Consider the following 18171-nt stretch of genomic DNA (forward strand, 5'->3'; position numbering starts at 1 on the left):
CGCTACACCAGTTTACCTTTGATTACCCTCCGCTACACCAGTTTACCTTTGATTACCCTCCGCTACACCAGTTTACCTTTGATTACCCTCCGCTACACCAGTTTACCTTTGATTACCCTCCGCTACACCAGTTTACCTTTGATTACCCTCCGCTACACCAGTTTACCTTTGATTACCCTCCGCTACACCAGTTTACCTTTGATTACCCTCCGCTACACCAGTTTACCTTTGATTACCCTCCGCTACACCAGTTTACCTTTGATTACCCTCCGCTACACCAGTTTACCTTTGATTACCCTCCGCTACACCAGTTTACCTTTGATTACCCTCCGCTACACCAGTTTACCTTTGATTACCCTCCGCTACACCAGTTTACCTTTGATTACCCTCCGCTACACCAGTTTACCTTTGATTACCCTCCGCTACACCAGTTTACCTTTGATTACCCTCCGCTACACCAGTTTACCTTTGATTACCCTCCGCTACACCAGTTTACCTTTGATTACCCTCCGCTGCACCAGTTTACCTTTGATTACCCTCCGCTGCACCAGTTTACCTTTGATTACCCTCCGCTGCACCAGTTTACCTTTGATTACCCTCCGCTGCACCAGTTTACCTTTGATTACCCTCCGCTGCACCAGTTTACCTTTGATTACCCTCCGCTGCACCAGTTTACCTTTGATTACCCTCCGCTGCACCAGTTTACCTTTGATTACCCTCCGCTGCACCAGTTTACCTTTGATTACCCTCCGCTGCACCAGTTTACCTTTGATTACCCTCCGCTGCACCAGTTTACCTTTGATTACCCTCCGCTACACCAGTTTACCTTTGATTACCCTCCGCTGCACCAGTTTACCTTTGATTACCCTCCGCTGCACCAGTTTACCTTTGATTACCCTCCGCTGCACCAGTTTACCTTTGATTACCCTCCGCTGCACCAGTTTACCTTTGATTACCCTCCTCTACACCAGTTTACCTTTGATTACCCTCCGCTGCACCAGTTTACCTTTGATTACCCTGCTCGACACCAGTTTACCTTTGATTACCCTCCTCTACACCAGTTTACCTTTGATTACCCTCCGCTACACCAGTGGGTGTCTGTGCAGTTGGTAGCAGGGTGGACTAATGCTAATGAGATGACTAGGCTCTTGCTTCGAAGTCACCCCGTTACTTATAGTAACTTCATATAGCTGAATGTACCTTTTGATGGACTGACTGACACTGTGACTGTCCCTCCCTGCAGATCAAAGTAACTCAGGAGCTGAAGAATACTCTCATAGAGCAGATGACCAGACTGCACCTCAAACATCAGACAGAATGTGACCTGCTGGAGGACATGAGGTACACACACTACATACCACACACACACACACACACACACACACACACACACACACACACACACACACACACACACACACACACACACACTACATACCACACACACACACACACACACACTACATACCACACACACACACACACTACATACCACACACACACACACACACTACATACCACACACACACACACACACAACAAAACTGAGAAGAGCGAAAGAGGAGGAGGAGGAGTATTCCTATTTATTGGAAGAACACACAGATCTGGGATATGACAAAGGAATTTCCTGCTACTCTCTCGCTCTCTGTTTCTCGCTCTCTGTTTCTCTCTCCCGACCCTCCCACAGCTGGAAGTCAACACGGGAAACCAGCGCAGCACAAATGTTTCTCTCTCTTTTTTTTTTGCCCTTCTCTCCTTTCTCTGGGTTTGGCGTTTCCCTTTTTCATAAAGTGGAGAGGCCTGGTCTGTTCTATTGGCTCAAGACAAGAGTCATGGAGTCGGGAAGAAGTTGGTCGCAGAAGGGAAATAGCAAAGAGATCTCGTGTGTGTGTGTTCAGAGTACAGCAACAGTAATGTCACACTGCCCCTTCCAGGTTGACAACTGTCCTCGTCTGTTCGAGGACAGATCGCCTCTCTGCAGCATTGGTGTTGCTTTTGTTTGAGGAAACAGATGTTGTGGTAAATCCTCCTCAGTCTCTGCTTGCGCTTCCTGTTTTCACTTGTATCTGTAGCCGCTGTTTTCTGTGGCTAGCATTAGCAAAACTAGTTAGCTAATATGTGCTTGCTGATGCACATAGACACAGAGTAGAAACACACACACACACACTTTCCATGTAGCTAGACACGCATGTAGCTAGACACATATTCAGTTGAAGTTGGAAGTTCACATACACTTAGGTTGGAGTCAATAAAACTCGTTTTTCAACCACTCCACAAATTTCTTGTTAACAAACTATAGTTTTGGCAAGTCGGTTAGGACATCTATTTTGTGCATGACACAAGTAATTTTTCCAACAATTGTTTACAGACAGATTATTTCACTTATAATTCACTGTATCACAATTCCAGTGGGTCAGAAGTTTACATGCACTAAGTTGACTGTGCCTTTAAACAGCTGGGAAAATTCCAGAAAATGTCATGACTTTAGAAGCTTCTGATAGTCTAATTGACATAATTTGAGTCAATTGGAGGTGTACCTGTGGATGTATTTCAAGGCCTACCTTCAAACTCAGTGCCTCTGCTTGACATCATGGGAAAATCAAAATAAATCAGAGAAGACTTCAGAAATAATTTGTAGACCTCCACAAGTCTGGTTCATCCTTGGGAGCAATTTCCAAGCGCCTGAAGGTACCAAGTTCATCTGTACAGGAAATGGAGGGCCATGTATAGAGGGCCATGTTTATTTATTTATTATTTGTTTGACTTTTCTATTGTTTCTCTAGTTTCTTTCTCTCTGCATTGGGAAGGGCCCGGAAGTAAACCTTTTGTTTATGAATCATGTGACCAATAACATTTGTGTAGAAATGTATTTTATTTACCCTCCAGATTCAGTAGCTTGAAAACCCCATTCTATTTTTGCCCAAACTAAAACTTAACATATTTCATGATTGTTTTTATTTTATATTATACAACGGGTGGGTCTCTAATCCTGGATGCTGATTTGGTTAAAACTGCTTTCCAGCTGTTATCGATTCCGCAAGTTGTTTGAGTTTTTCAGATATATTTTATTTCAGTTACTCAATTGTTCTTTCATGATTAGTTTTTGTATTAGTTTCAGATTTAGTTTACTATAATAACCTTCACACACTCAGGAATGACAGGAAGAGGTGGGAAGGACCAGAGGATTGTGGGTAATAGTTGATCTCTCTCTGGCCACAGAGATGAAAGGAAAGTTTTTGTTTCTCCACGAAGAGAGAGACCGAGAGGAGGATGTAGGGCAGAGGAGAGAGGAGGATGTAGGGAGGAGGATGTAGGGAGGAGGATGTAGGGAGGAGGATGTAGGGAGGAGGATGTAGAGAGGAGGCTGTAGGGAGGAGGATGTAGGGCGGAGGATGTAGGGCGGAGGATGGAGAGAGGAGGATGTAGGGAGGAGGATGTAGGGAGGAGGAGGATGTAGAGAGGAGGAGGATGTAGAGAGGAGGAGGATGTAGAGAGGAGGAGGATGTAGAGAGGAGGAGGATGTAGGGCGGAGGAGAGAGGAGGATGTAGGGAGGAGGATGTAGGGAGGAGGATGTAGAGAGGAGGATGTAGAGAGGAGGATGTAGAGAGGAGGAGGATGTAGGGCGGAGGAGGATGTAGGGCGGAGGAGGATGTAGGGCGGAGGAGGATGTAGGGCGGAGGAGGATGTAGGGCGGAGGAGGATGTAGGGCGGAGGAGGATGTAGGGCGGAGGATGTAGGGAGGAGGATGTAGGGAGGAGGATGTAGAGAGGAGGATGTAGGGCGGAGGAGGATGTAGGGCGGAGGAGGATGTAGGGCGGAGGATGTAGGGAGGAGGATGTAGGGAGGAGGATGTAGAGAGGAGGAGGATGTAGAGAGGAGGAGGATGTAGAGAGGAGGAGGATGTAGAGAGGAGGAGGATGTAGAGAGGAGGAGGATGTAGGGCGGAGGAGGATGTAGGGCGGAGGAGGATGTAGGGCGGAGGAGGATGTAGGGCGGAGGAGGATGTAGAGAGGAGGATGTAGGGAGGAGGATGTAGAGAGGAGGAGAGAGGAGGAGAGAGGAGGATGTAGGGAGGAGGATGTAGAGAGGAGGAGAGAGGAGGATGTAGGGAGGAGGATGTAGGGAGGAGGATGTAGGGAGGAGGATGTAGAGAGGAGGATGTAGAGAGGAGGATGTAGAGAGGAGGAGGATGTAGAGAGGAGGAGGATGTAGAGAGGAGGAGGATGTAGAGAGGAGGAGGATGTAGGGAGGAGGAGGATGTAGGGAGGAGAGAGGAGGATGTAGGGAGGAGAGAGGATGTAGGGAGAGAGGAGGAGAGGAGGATGTAGGTAGGAGGAGGAGAGGAGGATGTAGGGAGGAGGAGGAGAGGAGGATATAGGGAGGAGGAGGAGAGGAGGATATAGGGAGGAGGAGGAGAGGAGGATATAGGGAGGAGGAGGAGAGGAGGATATAGGGAGGAGGAGGAGAGGAGGATGTAGGTAGGAGGAGGAGAGGAGGATGTAGGTAGGAGGAGGAGAGGAGGATGTAGGTAGGAGGAGGAGAGGAGGATGTAGGTAGGAGGAGGAGAGGAGGATATAGGGAGGAGAGGAAGAAAGGGTTGTTTGAAAGAATCTACTTTATTTGTTTATTAATCCAGGCTGCTGAGTACAGCGGGGAGCACAGATGGGAGGAAGCTAACATGATCACATGCGTTTCTAATTCCGATTTCATTTATCGTCCTCTATTGAGGACATTTAGTTTTCATGCCTTTGTCAAAACACATTACTTATGAACAAACACAGCCAACACGGTCGACAATACAGCCACAGGTCATTAAATAACACCAGCACACCTATCAGAAAGCCTGTGAATGCTAGTTATGTGGGCTTTTCTGCAGGATTCAAACTGACATATTCTTGTCCTCAGTGATACCAGTCATATTAAATAATATTTCATATTTAACCAGGTGTAAATGAGCCTTTGGGGAATGTGTGTGTGTGTGTGTGTGTGTGTGTGTGTGTGTGTGTGTGTGTGTGTGTGTGTGTGTGTGTGTGTGTGTGTGTGTGTGTGTGTGTGTGTGTGAGATCTGATCATTGGTTGGCTTGTTTACCTACAGCAGAGCTAGCCGTAGCAGTGTTACCATAGAGGCATGAGAGGCCAAGACATGTCCAAAGATCGTGTGTGTATGTGCATGCATACCACATCTAGGCACATTTTCTTCCTGTCTCTGTGTGTCAGAGAGAGCTGAGAGAACGAGAGTGTGTGTGTGTGTGTGTGTGTGTGTGTGTGTGTGTGTGTGTGTGTGTGTGTGTGTGTGTGTGTGTGTGTGTGAGCATATTTGGAGTGTGACCTCATATGGATGTCTTGGAGCCTGAAAGCATGTGATATGCTGGAGGGAAGGAGGGAGGGAGAGGGGAAGGTAGGTAGACAAAGGGAGAGAAGTAGGAAAAGACGACTGGAGGAGGATAGGGAACAGAGGGGAGAGGGAGTAGGGGAGGGGAGGGAGAAAAGGAGAGGGAGAAGGAAGAGGACAAGGAAAATGAGATTCAGATGTCAGAGAATGTGTGAAGGGGTTGCACAGTGCTACCTCTCTCTCTGGTTGCCACCCCTCTCTCTCTGGTTGCCACCCCCCTCTCTCTGGTCGCCACCCCTCTCTCTGGTCGCCACCCCTCTCTCTCTGGTCGCCATTCACATTCAGAATCTTCTGTTTACTAGACCGACGCTTTAACCAACTTAAGCGGTGGTTACTAAAGGATCTGCAGATACGTTTTTTTCATGGTTCATAATTTGCCATGGATTAGAGTCTTGCTCTTTGCTAAAAACACTCCCTGCCATTATTAGGTGTTTTATTTATAAATTGAAGGCTGTTTCCAGTCCAGACTCAATGGGCACGTCATTCATTGAGGTGACCATTGAACAGCAGGACATATCCCAGTTTGAGTCTTTAAGCTGTTGGTGGAACATGATCTGTTCTCAAGCCGCTGGTAAAACCACATGCTGCCCATTAGGAAAAAGGCACTGCTGAGATTCGAACTCAGGATCTCCTGTTTACTAGACAGGCGCTTTAACCAACTAAGCCACAGCACCTGATGGTGCCTCTGGGCTTTTGTGAGTGTTTTATTCATGGTGCATGGATGAGTGCCTTGCTGTGTAATGAAAACACTCCCTGCCGTTGTAAAAAGGCACTGCTGAGATTCGAACTCAGGATCTCCTGTTTACTAGACAGGCGCTTTAACCAACTAAGCCACAGCACCTGATGTCTGTCCATACTGCTCTGGAGTCTTTTGTCAATGGTTCAGAGTTCCCATTGACGAGCGACTCGTTTGTGAAGCAATCTCCAGGCTAAAGTTTAACATACTCCTCCTAAACAGGATGTTCAACGTGGAGACGTGGGAATAGGTCTGAGCACTTAGAAGCTCAAACTAGCCTAAAAACTAGTTTATATTGTTGTTAAAGTTTCATTTAATTTGTATAGTTTAAAAAAAATGTTTTTGTGAAGTTTCTTGTTGAAGTCTGATTCAGTGGTGCTTTAAGATTTAAGTATTGAGCTTTGTCTTTGTTAAGTTTGAATGCAATTCTCAGTTTTTTTTGGTTGAGTTCCTTTTAAATTTGTAGAGGCTTTGAGTTTGTCGTAGTGAAACAGTCTTCCCTCTGTGAACTCACAACCTTCAGAGTAGAAGGCTGACACGCTGCCTACTGCACCGAAGAGGCCTGGAGGACGTTAGAAGCATGTGTCTGTTTCATGGTGTCTGGTTTTTAGGGGTGGAGTTAAACGCTGATCCCTGACTGGCTGATTAGTGGGGCATGCATATACTTCAACCAGAGGCGCTGGTTCAGAGATGTCTATCTATCTCTTGTCTATCTATCTCTTGTCTATCTATCTCTTGTCTATCTAGCTCTTGTCTATCTGTATCTCTTGTCTATCTATCTGTTGGTCTGTCTATCTTGTCTATCTCTTGTCTGTCTATCTGTTGGTCTATCTATCTCTTGTCTATCTGTATCTCTTGTCTATCTGTATCTCTTGTCTATCTATCTCTTGTCTATCTGTATCTCTTGTCTATCTGTATCTCTTGTCTATCTGTATCTCTTGTCTATCTGTATCTCTTGTCTATCTGTATCTCTTGTCTATCTGTATCTCTTGTCTATCTGTATCTCTTGTCTATCTCTTGTCTATCTATCTCTTGTCTATCTCTTGTCTATCTATCTCTTGTCTATCTCTTGTCTATTTATCTCTTGTCTATCTCTTGTCTATCTATCTCTTGTCTATCTCTTGTCTATCTCTCTCTTGTCTATCTCTCTCTTGTCTATCTATCTCTTGTCTATCTATCTGTTGGTCTGTCTGTGTTTCTCTGTAAAGAGCACACACTGGTGCAGTAAGGAGAGAGAGGAGAGAGTGTTTTGTGTGTGTTTGTGAAGCAGTCCTTTTCTGGACAGAGAAAGGAGAGTGTGTTTTATAGGGGGTGTTTGGTACTGTCTAAACAGTGACTAGGGACCTGTTGCATTAGTAGTATTTGATTGAGATGAAAACCCAGAATGTCTATGGCTCAGTTTCTCAGGCACACGCACGCACGCACGCACGCACGCACGCACGCACGCGCACACACACACACACACACACAGAGAAGAGCTTGATGAGGTCTCTTCCTGTAATTTGTGTTAAAGGGGATTGTGGGTAATTATGCTCTTTAAGTATTACCTTCCTCTCCACTTGCCCCATCCATCTACCCCTCCCTCTGTCTGCAGACACCCCTGAATCCAATCACTGTCTCTGTCTGTATTTCCGTCCTTCTATTTGAGACCTGAAACAGGAATTATTCTGGTGTGTGTGTGTGTGTGTGTGTGTGTGTGTGTGTGTGTGTGTGTGTGTGTGTGTGTGTGTGTGTGTGTGTGTGTGTGTGTGTGTGTGTGTGTGTGTGTGTGTGTGTGTGTGTGTGTGTGTGTGTGTGTGTGTGTGTGAGTGAGTGTCGTCCAAAATTCCATGGGCGTCACAGCCCTAGTAGTGGTTCAGGTTTAGAGGGGAAAGGGTGGGAGGTTCTGTTTGTTCAAATTGAGAGTTTGAGGCTGAGCTTGTAACATGACTGTGCTGGTTTAACCTATCCTGGGAAAGTGTGTGCACAAGCAGGCCCAAGGGACCGGACTCAGAACCAGATCAGCATTCACTGCCCAGAGGAAGAACAGAACCAGATCAGCATTCACTGCCCAGAGGAAGAACACATCATGTATGGATGTTAGTTGTTTGTGTTTAATTCCATATGTTTTTATGTCCAAACATGTCTCACGGCATGACACAAATGTACACACATAGATAATACACCAAACAGTGTGAAATAAATACATTATATACAGTGCCTTCGAAAGTATTCAAACCCCATGACTTTTTCCACATTTTGTTACGTTACAGCCTTATTCTAAAATTGATTAAATTGTTTTCCCCATCAATCTACACACAATATCCCATAATGACAAAGCAAAAACAGTTTTTTTGAAATGTTTGCTTATTTATTCAAAATAAACTGAAATTAAACATTTACATAAGTATTCAGACCATTTACTCAGTACTTTGTTGAAGCACCTTTGGCAGCGATTACAGCATCGAGTCTTCTTGGGTATGATGCTACAAGCTTGTATTTGGGGGACACACCTGTATTTGTGGAGTGTCTTCCATTCTTCTCTGCAGATCCTCTCAAGTTCTGTCAGGTTGGATGTGGAGCATTACTGCACAGCTATTTTCAGGTCTCTCCAGAGATGTTTGATCGGTTTCAAGTCCGGGCTCTGGCTGGGCCATTCAAGCACATTCAGAGGCTTGTCCCGAAGCCACTCCTGCATTGTCTTGTCTGTGTGCTTAGGGTCGTTGTCCTGTTGGAAGATGAACCTTTGCCCCAGTCGGAGGTCCTGAGCTCTCTGGAGCAGGTTTTCATTAAGGATCTCTCTGTACTTTGCTCCGTTCATCTTTCCCTCGATCCTGACTATTCTCCCAGTCCCTGCTGCTGAAAAACATCCCCACAGAATGATGCTGCCACCACTATGCTTCACCGTAGGGATGGTACCAGATTTCCTCCAGACGTGACGCTTGGCATTCCAGCCAAAGATTTCAATTGTGGTTTCATCACACCACCTGACAGGTGTGGTATATCAAGATGCTAATTAAACAGCATGATCATTGTACAAGTGCACCTTGTGCTGGGGACAATAATTGGCCACTCTAAAATGTGCAGGTTTGTCACACAGCACAATGCCACTGTCTCAAGTTGCGGGAGCGTGCAATTGGCTTGTAGACTGCAGGAATGTCCTCCAGTGCTGTTGCCAGATAATTTAATTTAAATTTCTCTACCATAAGCCGCCTCCAACGTCATTTTAGAGAATTCTGCAGCCCGTCCAACTGGCCTCAACCGCAGACCAGGTGTATGGCGTCGTGTGGGCGAGTGGTTTGCTGATGTCAGCATTGTGAACAGAGTGGGGTTATGGTATGGGCAGGCATAAGCTACGAACACAATTGCATTTTATTGATGGCAATTTGAATGCACAGAGATACCGTGAAGAGATCCTGAGGCCCTGTTACGTTCCCCAGTTTCTGTGTTGTAGTTTGTGTATTTGTGTGTATTTCAGGAAATGGCTTCCTGAAATCCCCTCAAGCAGCTGATTGGTCGACTCCATGGCTAATTGGAGCTGACCCCGCCCCCTCATCAGGATACAGCTGTATCCCATTAGACTCCTACTCCAGCTATAAAAACCAGTGTTCTGTTGCTCAGGAGAGAGATGATTGCTGAGAGAGGAGGCTGATGGCTGTGGGTTATTTACTGTGTTGGTTGTTCTCAGAGGGAGATGATTAGTATGTCCTGTGTTTTCGTTGTTGCGCAGAGGTATAATTTGTTGCCAGTATTTTTGTAGCCGGTCCTACTAAGGTATGTCTATGACAAAAGGACTGTGTTTTTGATTGTTAAATTGTTTGTAAAATTCTATTTTGTTTGTTCCCATGGGGGAAGGGGAAGGCACCTAGGGAGTGCTTAGGCAAGAGGCCTGCGGGCATACATATACCTGCAGTATATTCACTGTCTAGGCACACTAGGTAAGACCTGGGTGGACCACCCCCTGTATTTTGGTTAGTGCACCAGGTGGTGTTAAGTTAGGTAAGTAGTGGGTAGGCAGGTAAGGTAGGAGAGGGGGCTTTAATATTTACTTTCTTTGCTTTGGTTCCGTCCAGCCCCTTTTCCCCAAATTTACCGTGTGACGGAATAAATTCCTTGTAAATGGTACAATTCTCTGCCTTTTGTCATCCTTACTCGCACCTACAGTCCCATACCTCCTTCACTCCACAGAGAGTTGAGTTGTAGCAGGGTGTTGCGTTCCCTCTTCATAGAGGCGTGTGTAACAGGCCCATTGTCATGCCATTCATCCGCCACCATCACCCCATGTTTCAGCATGATAATGCACGGACCCATGTCGCAAGGATCTGTACCCAATTCCTGGAAGCTGAAAATGTCCCAGTTCTTTCATTGCCTACATACTCACCAGACATGTCCCCCATTGAGCATGTTTGGGATGCTCTGGATTGACGTGTATGACAGCGTGTTCCAGTTTTCACCAATATCCAGCAACTTCGTACAGCCATTGAAGAGTGGGACAACACTCTACAGGCCACAATCAACAGCCTGATTTTCATTACAGTAAAAAAAAGATACATACAGTACCAGTCAAATTTGGACAGACCTACTCATTCAAGGGGTTTTCTTTATTTTTACTATTTTCTACATTGTAGATGTCACGTTCGTCGAAAGGATCGGACCAAGGCGCAGCGTGTGTAGAGTTCCACATCTTTTAATTAAATGAAACTCACCAAACAAAACATGAAGCTACTGGTGTGCACAAAGGCAACTATCTGTAGACAAGATCCCACAAACACAATGGGGGAAAATGGCTACCTAAATATGATCCCAATCAGAGACAATGATAAACAGCTGTCTCTGATTGGGAAGCATACCAGGCCAACATAAACCATTAATCACCTAGATGACCCACCCTAGTCACTATCACGCCCCAACCAACATAGAGAATAAACAGCTCTCTATGGTCAGGGCGTGACAGTAGAATAATAGTGAAGACATCAAAACTATGAAATAGCACATATGGAGTCATGTAGTAACCAAAAAAGTGTTAAACAAATCAAAATATATTTGAGATTCTTCAGAGTAGCCACCCTTTGCCTTGACAGCTTTGCAAACTATTCGGTAGAAAGGGGCTAAGGGAGGGAGGTAGGGGATGTGAGGGACGAGAGGGAGAGCGAGAGGGACAGAAATTCCTGCCTTGCATAACCGTGCGGTCGCTGAGTTCACTCTCTCTTTCACTATGCTCTCCATCCTCCCTTTTTATCTCCCTTCCTTCCTTCCCTCTCTCCTTCTCTTGGCAATGGACCAAACAAACAGAAATCTCCTCCAGAACATTAAATGATAGTAGAATGCACTTCTTCCTGCTCCATCAGGAACATGACAGCATTGATGTCCACATGGCTTAAAAGAGAACACACACGGCACGCACACTCACTAGGAGGTGTGTTCTAGTCTGGCGGTGTCTCACTAGGAGGTGTGTTCTAGTCTGGTGGTGTCTCACTAGGAGGTGTGTTCTAGTCTGGCGGTGTCTCACTAGGAGGTGTGTTCTAGTCTGGTGGGGTCTCACTAGGAGGTGTGTTCTAGTCTGGTGGTGACTCACTGGGAGGTGTGTTCTAGTCTGGTGGTGTCTCACTAGGAGGTGTGTTCTAGTCTGGCGGTGTCTCACTAGGAGGTGTGTTCTAGTCTGGCGGTGTCTCACTAGGAGGTGTGTTCTAGTCTGGCGGTGTCTCACTAGGAGGTGTGTTCTAGTCTGGCGGTGTCTCACTAGGAGGTGTGTTCTAGTCTGGCGGTGTCTCACTAGGAGGTGTGTTCTAGTCTGGCGGTGTCTCACTAGGAGGTGTGTTCTAGTCTGGCGGTGTCTCACTAGGAGGTGTGTTCTAGTCTGGCGGTGTCTCACTAGGAGGTGTGTTCTAGTCTGGCGGTGTCTCACTAGGAGGTGTGTTCTAGTCTGGCGGTGTCTCACTAGGAGGTGTGTTCTAGTCTGGCGGTGTCTCACTAGGAGGTGTGTTCTAGTCTGGCGGTGTCTCACTAGGAGGTGTGTTCTAGTCTGGCGGTGTCTCACTAGGAGGTGTGTTCTAGTCTGGCGGTGTCTCACTAGGAGGTGTGTTCTAGTCTGGCGGTGTCTCACTAGGAGGTGTGTTCTAGTCTGGCGGTGTCTCACTAGGAGGTGTGTTCTAGTCTGGCGGTGTCTCACTAGGAGGTGTGTTCTAGTCTGGCGGTGTCTCACTAGGAGGTGTGTTCTAGTCTGGCGGTGTCTCACTAGGAGGTGTGTTCTAGTCTGGCGGTGTCTCACTAGGAGGTGTGTTCTAGTCTGGCGGTGTCTCACTAGGAGGTGTGTTCTAGTCTGGCGGTGTCTCACTAGGAGGTGTGTTCTAGTCTGGCGTGTCTCACTGGGAGGTGTGTTCTAGTCTGGCGGTGTCTCACTGGGAGGTGTGTTCTAGTCTGGCGGTGTCTCACTGGGAGGTGTGTTCTAGTCTGGCGGTGTCTCACTGGGAGGTGTGTTCTAGTCTGGCGGTGTCTCACTGGGAGGTGTGTTCTAGTCTGGCGGTGTCTCACTGGGAGGTGTGTTCTAGTCTGGCGGTGTCTCACTGGGAGGTGTGTTCTAGTCTGGCGGTGTCTCACTGGGAGGTGTGTTCTAGTCTGGCGGTGTCTCACTGGGAGGTGTGTTCTAGTCTGGCGGTGTCTCACTGGGAGGTGTGTTCTAGTCTGGCGGTGTCTCACTGGGAGGTGTGTTCTAGTCTGGCGGTGTCTCACTGGGAGGTGTGTTCTAGTCTGGCGGTGTCTCACTGGGAGGTGTGTTCTAGTCTGGCGGTGTCTCACTGGGAGGTGTGTTCTAGTCTGGCGGTGTCCTCACTGGGAGGTGTGTTCTAGTCTGGCGGTGTCTCACTGGGAGGTGTGTTCTAGTCTGGCGGTGTCTCACTGGGAGGTGTGTTCTAGTCTGGCGGTGTCTCACTGGGAGGTGTGTTCTAGTCTGGCGGTGTCTCACTGGGAGGTGTGTTCTAGTCTGGCGGTGTCTCACTGGGAGGTGTGTTCTAGTCTGGCGGTGTCTCACTGGGAGGTGTGTTCTAGTCTGGCGGTGTCTCACTGGGAGGTGTGTTCTAGTCTGGCGGTGTCTCACTGGGAGGTGTGTTCTAGTCTGGCGGTGTCTCACTGGGAGGTGTGTTCTAGTCTGGCGGTGTCTCACTGGGAGGTGTGTTCTAGTCTGGCGGTGTCTCACTGGGAGGTGTGTTCTAGTCTGGCGGTGTCTCACTAGGAGGTGTGTTCTAGTCTGGCGGTGTCTCACTAGGAGGTGTGTTCTAGTCTGGCGGTGTCTCACTAGGAGGTGTGTTCTAGTCTGGCGGTGTCTCACTAGGAGGTGTGTTCTAGTCTGGCGGTGTCTCACTAGGAGGTGTGTTCTAGTCTGGCGGTGTCTCACTAGGAGGTGTGTTCTAGTCTGGCGGTGTCTCACTAGGAGGTGTGTTCTAGTCTGGCGGTGTCTCACTAGGAGGTGTGTTCTAGTCTGGCGGTGTCTCACTGGGAGGTGTGTTCTAGTCTGGCGGTGTCTCACTGGGAGGTGTGTTCTAGTCTGGCGGTGTCTCACTGGGAGGTGTGTTCTAGTCTGGCGGTGTCTCACTGGGAGGTGTGTTCTAGTCTGGCGGTGTCTCACTGGGAGGTGTGTTCTAGTCTGGCGGTGTCTCACTGGGAGGTGTGTTCTAGTCTGGCGGTGTCTCACTGGGAGGTGTGTTCTAGTCTGGCGGTGTCTCACTGGGAGGTGTGTTCTAGTCTGGCGGTGTCTCACTGGGAGGTGTGTTCTAGTCTGGCGGTGTCTCACTGGAGGTGTGTTCTAGTCTGGCGGTGTCTCACTGGGAGGTGTGTTCTAGTCTGGCGGTGTCTCACTGGGAGGTGTGTTCTAGTCTGGCGGTGTCTCACTGGGAGGTGTGTTCTAGTCTGGCGGTGTCTCACTGGAGGTGTGTTCTAGTCTGGCGGTGTCTCACTGGGAGGTGTGTTCTAGTCTGGCGGTGTCTCACTGGGAGGTGTGTTCTAGTCTGGCGGTGTCTCACTGGGAGGTGTGTTCTAGTCTGGCGGTGTCTCACTGGGAGGTGTGTTCTAGTCTGGCGGTGTCTCACTGGGAGGTGTGTTCTAGTCTGGCGGTGTCTCACTGGGAGGTGTGTTCTAGTCTGGCGGTGTCTCACTGGGAGGTGTGTTCTAGTCTGGCGGTGTCTCACTGGGAGGTGTGTTCTAGTCTGGCGGTGTCTCACTGGGAGGTGTGTTCTAGTCTGGCGGTGTCTCACTGGGAGGTGTGTTCTAGTCTGGCGGTGTCTCACTGGGAGGTGTGTTCTAGTCTGGCGGTGTCTCACTGGGAGGTGTGTTCTAGTCTGGCGGTGTCTCACTGGGAGGTGTGTTCTAGTCTGGCGGTGTCTCACTGGGAGGTGTGTTCTAGTCTGGCGGTGTCTCACTGGGAGGTGTGTTCTAGTCTGGCGGTGTCTCACTGGGAGGTGTGTTCTAGTCTGGCGGTGTCTCACTGGGAGGTGTGTTCTAGTCTGGCGGTGTCTCACTGGGAGGTGTGTTCTAGTCTGGCGGTGTCTCACTGGGAGGTGTGTTCTAGTCTGGCGGTGTCTCACTGGGAGGTGTGTTCTAGTCTGGCGGTGTCTCACTGGGAGGTGTGTTCTAGTCTGGCGGTGTCTCACTGGGAGGTGTGTTCTAGTCTGGCGGTGTCTCACTGGGAGGTGTGTTCTAGTCTGGCGGTGTCTCACTGGGAGGTGTGTTCTAGTCTGGCGGTGTCTCACTGGGAGGTGTGTTCTAGTCTGGCGGTGTCTCACTGGGAGGTGTGTTCTAGTCTGGCGGTGTCTCACTGGGAGGTGTGTTCTAGTCTGGCGGTGTCTCACTGGGAGGTGTGTTCTAGTCTGGCGGTGTCTCACTGGGAGGTGTGTTCTAGTCTGGCGGTGTCTCACTGGGAGGTGTGTTCTAGTCTGGCGGTGTCTCACTGGGAGGTGTGTTCTAGTCTGGCGGTGTCTCACTGGGAGGTGTGTTCTAGTCTGGCGGTGTCTCACTGGGAGGTGTGTTCTAGTCTGGCGGTGTCTCACTGGGAGGTGTGTTCTAGTCTGGCGGTGTCTCACTGGGAGGTGTGTTCTAGTCTGGCGGTGTCTCACTGGGAGGTGTGTTCTAGTCTGGCGGTGTCTCACTGGGAGGTGTGTTCTAGTCTGGCGGTGTCTCACTGGGAGGTGTGTTCTAGTCTGGCGGTGTCTCACTGGGAGGTGTGTTCTAGTCTGGCGGTGTCTCACTGGGAGGTGTGTTCTAGTCTGGCGGTGTCTCACTGGGAGGTGTGTTCTAGTCTGGCGGTGTCTCACTGGGAGGTGTGTTCTAGTCTGGCGGTGTCTCACTGGGAGGTGTGTTCTAGTCTGGCGGTGTCTCACTGGGAGGTGTGTTCTAGTCTGGCGGTGTCTCACTGGGAGGTGTGTTCTAGTCTGGGTCCTGGCGGTGTTTGCGTGTCTCACTGGGAGGTGTGTTCTAGTCTGGCGGTGTCTCACTGGGAGGTGTGTTCTAGTCTGGCGGTGTCTCACTGGGAGGTGTGTTCTAGTCTGGCGGTGTCTCACTGGGAGGTGTGTTCTAGTCTGGCGGTGTCTCACTGGGAGGTGTGTTCTAGTCTGGCGGTGTCTCACTGGGAGGTGTGTTCTAGTCTGGCGGTGTCTCACTGGGAGGTGTGTTCTAGTCTGGCGGTGTCTCACTGGGAGGTGTGTTCTAGTCTGGCGGTGTCTCACTGGGAGGTGTGTTCTAGTCTGGCGGTGTCTCACTGGGAGGTGTGTTCTAGTCTGGCGGTGTCTCACTGGGAGGTGTGTTCTAGTCTGGCGGTGTCTCACTGGGAGGTGTGTTCTAGTCTGGCGGTGTCTCACTGGGAGGTGTGTTCTAGTCTGGCGGTGTCTCACTGGGAGGTGTGTTCTAGTCTGGCGGTGTCTCACTGGGAGGTGTGTTCTAGTCTGGCGGTGTCTCACTGGGAGGTGTGTTCTAGTCTGGCGGTGTCTCACTGGGAGGTGTGTTCTAGTCTGGCGGTGTCTCACTGGGAGGTGTGTTCTAGTCTGGCGGTGTCTCACTGGGAGGTGTGTTCTAGTCTGGCGGTGTCTCACTGGGAGGTGTGTTCTAGTCTGGCGGTGTCTCACTGGGAGGTGTGTTCTAGTCTGGCGGTGTCTCACTGGGAGGTGTGTTCTAGTCTGGCGGTGTCTCACTGGGAGGTGTGTTCTAGTCTGGCGGTGTCTCACTGGGAGGTGTGTTCTAGTCTGGCGGTGTCTCACTGGGAGGTGTGTTCTAGTCTGGCGGTGTCTCACTGGGGGGTGTTCTAGTCTGGCGGTGTCTCACTGGGAGGTGTGTTCTAGTCTGGCGGTGTCTCACTGGGAGGTGTGTTCTAGTCTGGCGGTGTCTCACTGGGAGGTGTGTTCTAGTCTGGCGGTGTCTCACTGGGAGGTGTGTTCTAGTCTGGCGGTGTCTCACTGGGAGGTGTGTTCTAGTCTGGCGGTGTCTCACTGGGAGGTGTGTTCTAGTCTGGCGGTGTCTCACTGGGAGGTGTGTTCTAGTCTGGCGGTGTCTCACTGGGAGGTGTGTTCTAGTCTGGCGGTGTCTCACTGGGAGGTGTGTTCTAGTCTGGCGGTGTCTCACTGGGAGGTGTGTTCTAGTCTGGCGGTGTCTCACTGGGAGGTGTGTTCTAGTCTGGCGGTGTCTCACTGGGAGGTGTGTTCTAGTCTGGCGGTGTCTCACTGGGAGGTGTGTTCTAGTCTGGCGGTGTCTCACTGGGAGGTGTGTTCTAGTCTGGCGGTGTCTCACTGGGAGGTGTGTTCTAGTCTGGCGGTGTCTCACTGGGAGGTGTGTTCTAGTCTGGCGGTGTCTCACTGGGAGGTGTGTTCTAGTCTGGCGGTGTCTCACTGGGAGGTGTGTTCTAGTCTGGCGGTGTCTCACTGGGAGGTGTGTTCTAGTCTGGCGGTGTCTCACTGGGAGGTGTGTTCTAGTCTGGCGGTGTCTCACTGGGAGGTGTGTTCTAGTCTGGCGGTGTCTCACTGGGAGGTGTGTTCTAGTCTGGCGGTGTCTCACTGGGAGGTGTGTTCTAGTCTGGCGGTGTCTCACTGGAGGTGTGTTCTAGTCTGGCGGTGTCTCACTGGGAGGTGTGTTCTAGTCTGGCGGTGTCTCACTGGGAGGTGTGTTCTAGTCTGGCGGTGTCTCACTGGGAGGTGTGTTCTAGTCTGGCGGTGTCTCACTGGGAGGTGTGTTCTAGTCTGGCGGTGTCTCACTGGGAGGTGTGTTCTAGTCTGGCGGTGTCTCACTGGGAGGTGTGTTCTAGTCTGGCGGTGTCTCACTGGGAGGTGTGTTCTAGTCTGGCGGTGTCTCACTGGGAGGTGTGTTCTAGTCTGGCGGTGTCTCACTGGGAGGTGTGTTCTAGTCTGGCGGTGTCTCACTGGGAGGTGTGTTCTAGTCTGGCGGTGTCTCACTGGGAGGTGTGTTCTAGTCTGGCGGTGTCTCACTGGGAGGTGTGTTCTAGTCTGGCGGTGTCTCACTGGGAGGTGTGTTCTAGTCTGGCGGTGTCTCACTGGGAGGTGTGTTCTAGTCTGGCGGTGTCTCACTGGGAGGTGTGTTCTAGTCTGGCGGTGTCTCACTGGAGGTGTGTTCTAGTCTGGCGGTGTCTCACTGGGAGGTGTGTTCTAGTCTGGCGGTGTCTCACTGGGGGGTGTGTTCTAGTCTGGCGGTGTCTCACTGGGAGGTGTGTTCTAGTCTGGCGGTGTCTCACTGGGAGGTGTGTTCTAGTCTGGCGGTGTCTCACTGGGAGGTGTGTTCTAGTCTGGCGGTGTCTCACTGGGAGGTGTGTTCTAGTCTGGCGGTGTCTCACTGGGAGGTGTGTTCTAGTCTGGCGGTGTCTCACTGGGAGGTGTGTTCTAGTCTGGCGGTGTCTCACTGGGAGGTGTGTTCTAGTCTGGCGGTGTCTCACTGGGAGGTGTGTTCTAGTCTGGCGGTGTCTCACTGGGAGGTGTGTTCTAGTCTGGCGGTGTCTCACTGGGAGGTGTGTTCTAGTCTGGCGGTGTCTCACTGGGAGGTGTGTTCTAGTCTGGCGGTGTCTCACTGGGAGGTGTG

The 18171-nt window shown here is 49.8% G+C and overlaps 1 protein-coding gene and 2 non-coding genes across 3 annotated transcripts in view; 1 reads left to right on the forward strand and 2 right to left on the reverse strand.

Annotated features, from left to right (window-relative positions):
• LOC120036063 (F-BAR and double SH3 domains protein 2-like) overlaps positions 1–18171 on the forward strand; it is a 98140-nt gene that overhangs the window by 6662 nt on the left and 73307 nt on the right. The window contains exon 2 of the mRNA XM_038982523.1: positions 1244–1341. Coding sequence (XP_038838451.1) covers positions 1244–1341 — 98 coding nt within the window. The remainder of the gene's footprint in view (positions 1–1243; positions 1342–18171) is intronic.
• On the reverse strand, positions 5994–6067 carry trnat-agu. The gene has a single exon. It is a non-coding gene; the product is annotated as a tRNA-Thr (tRNA).
• Positions 6161–6234, reverse strand: trnat-agu. The gene has a single exon. It is a non-coding gene; the product is annotated as a tRNA-Thr (tRNA).

Source organism: Salvelinus namaycush, unplaced genomic scaffold (assembly GCF_016432855.1).
Source record: "Salvelinus namaycush isolate Seneca unplaced genomic scaffold, SaNama_1.0 Scaffold12, whole genome shotgun sequence".
Taxonomy (NCBI): domain Eukaryota; kingdom Metazoa; phylum Chordata; class Actinopteri; order Salmoniformes; family Salmonidae; genus Salvelinus; species Salvelinus namaycush.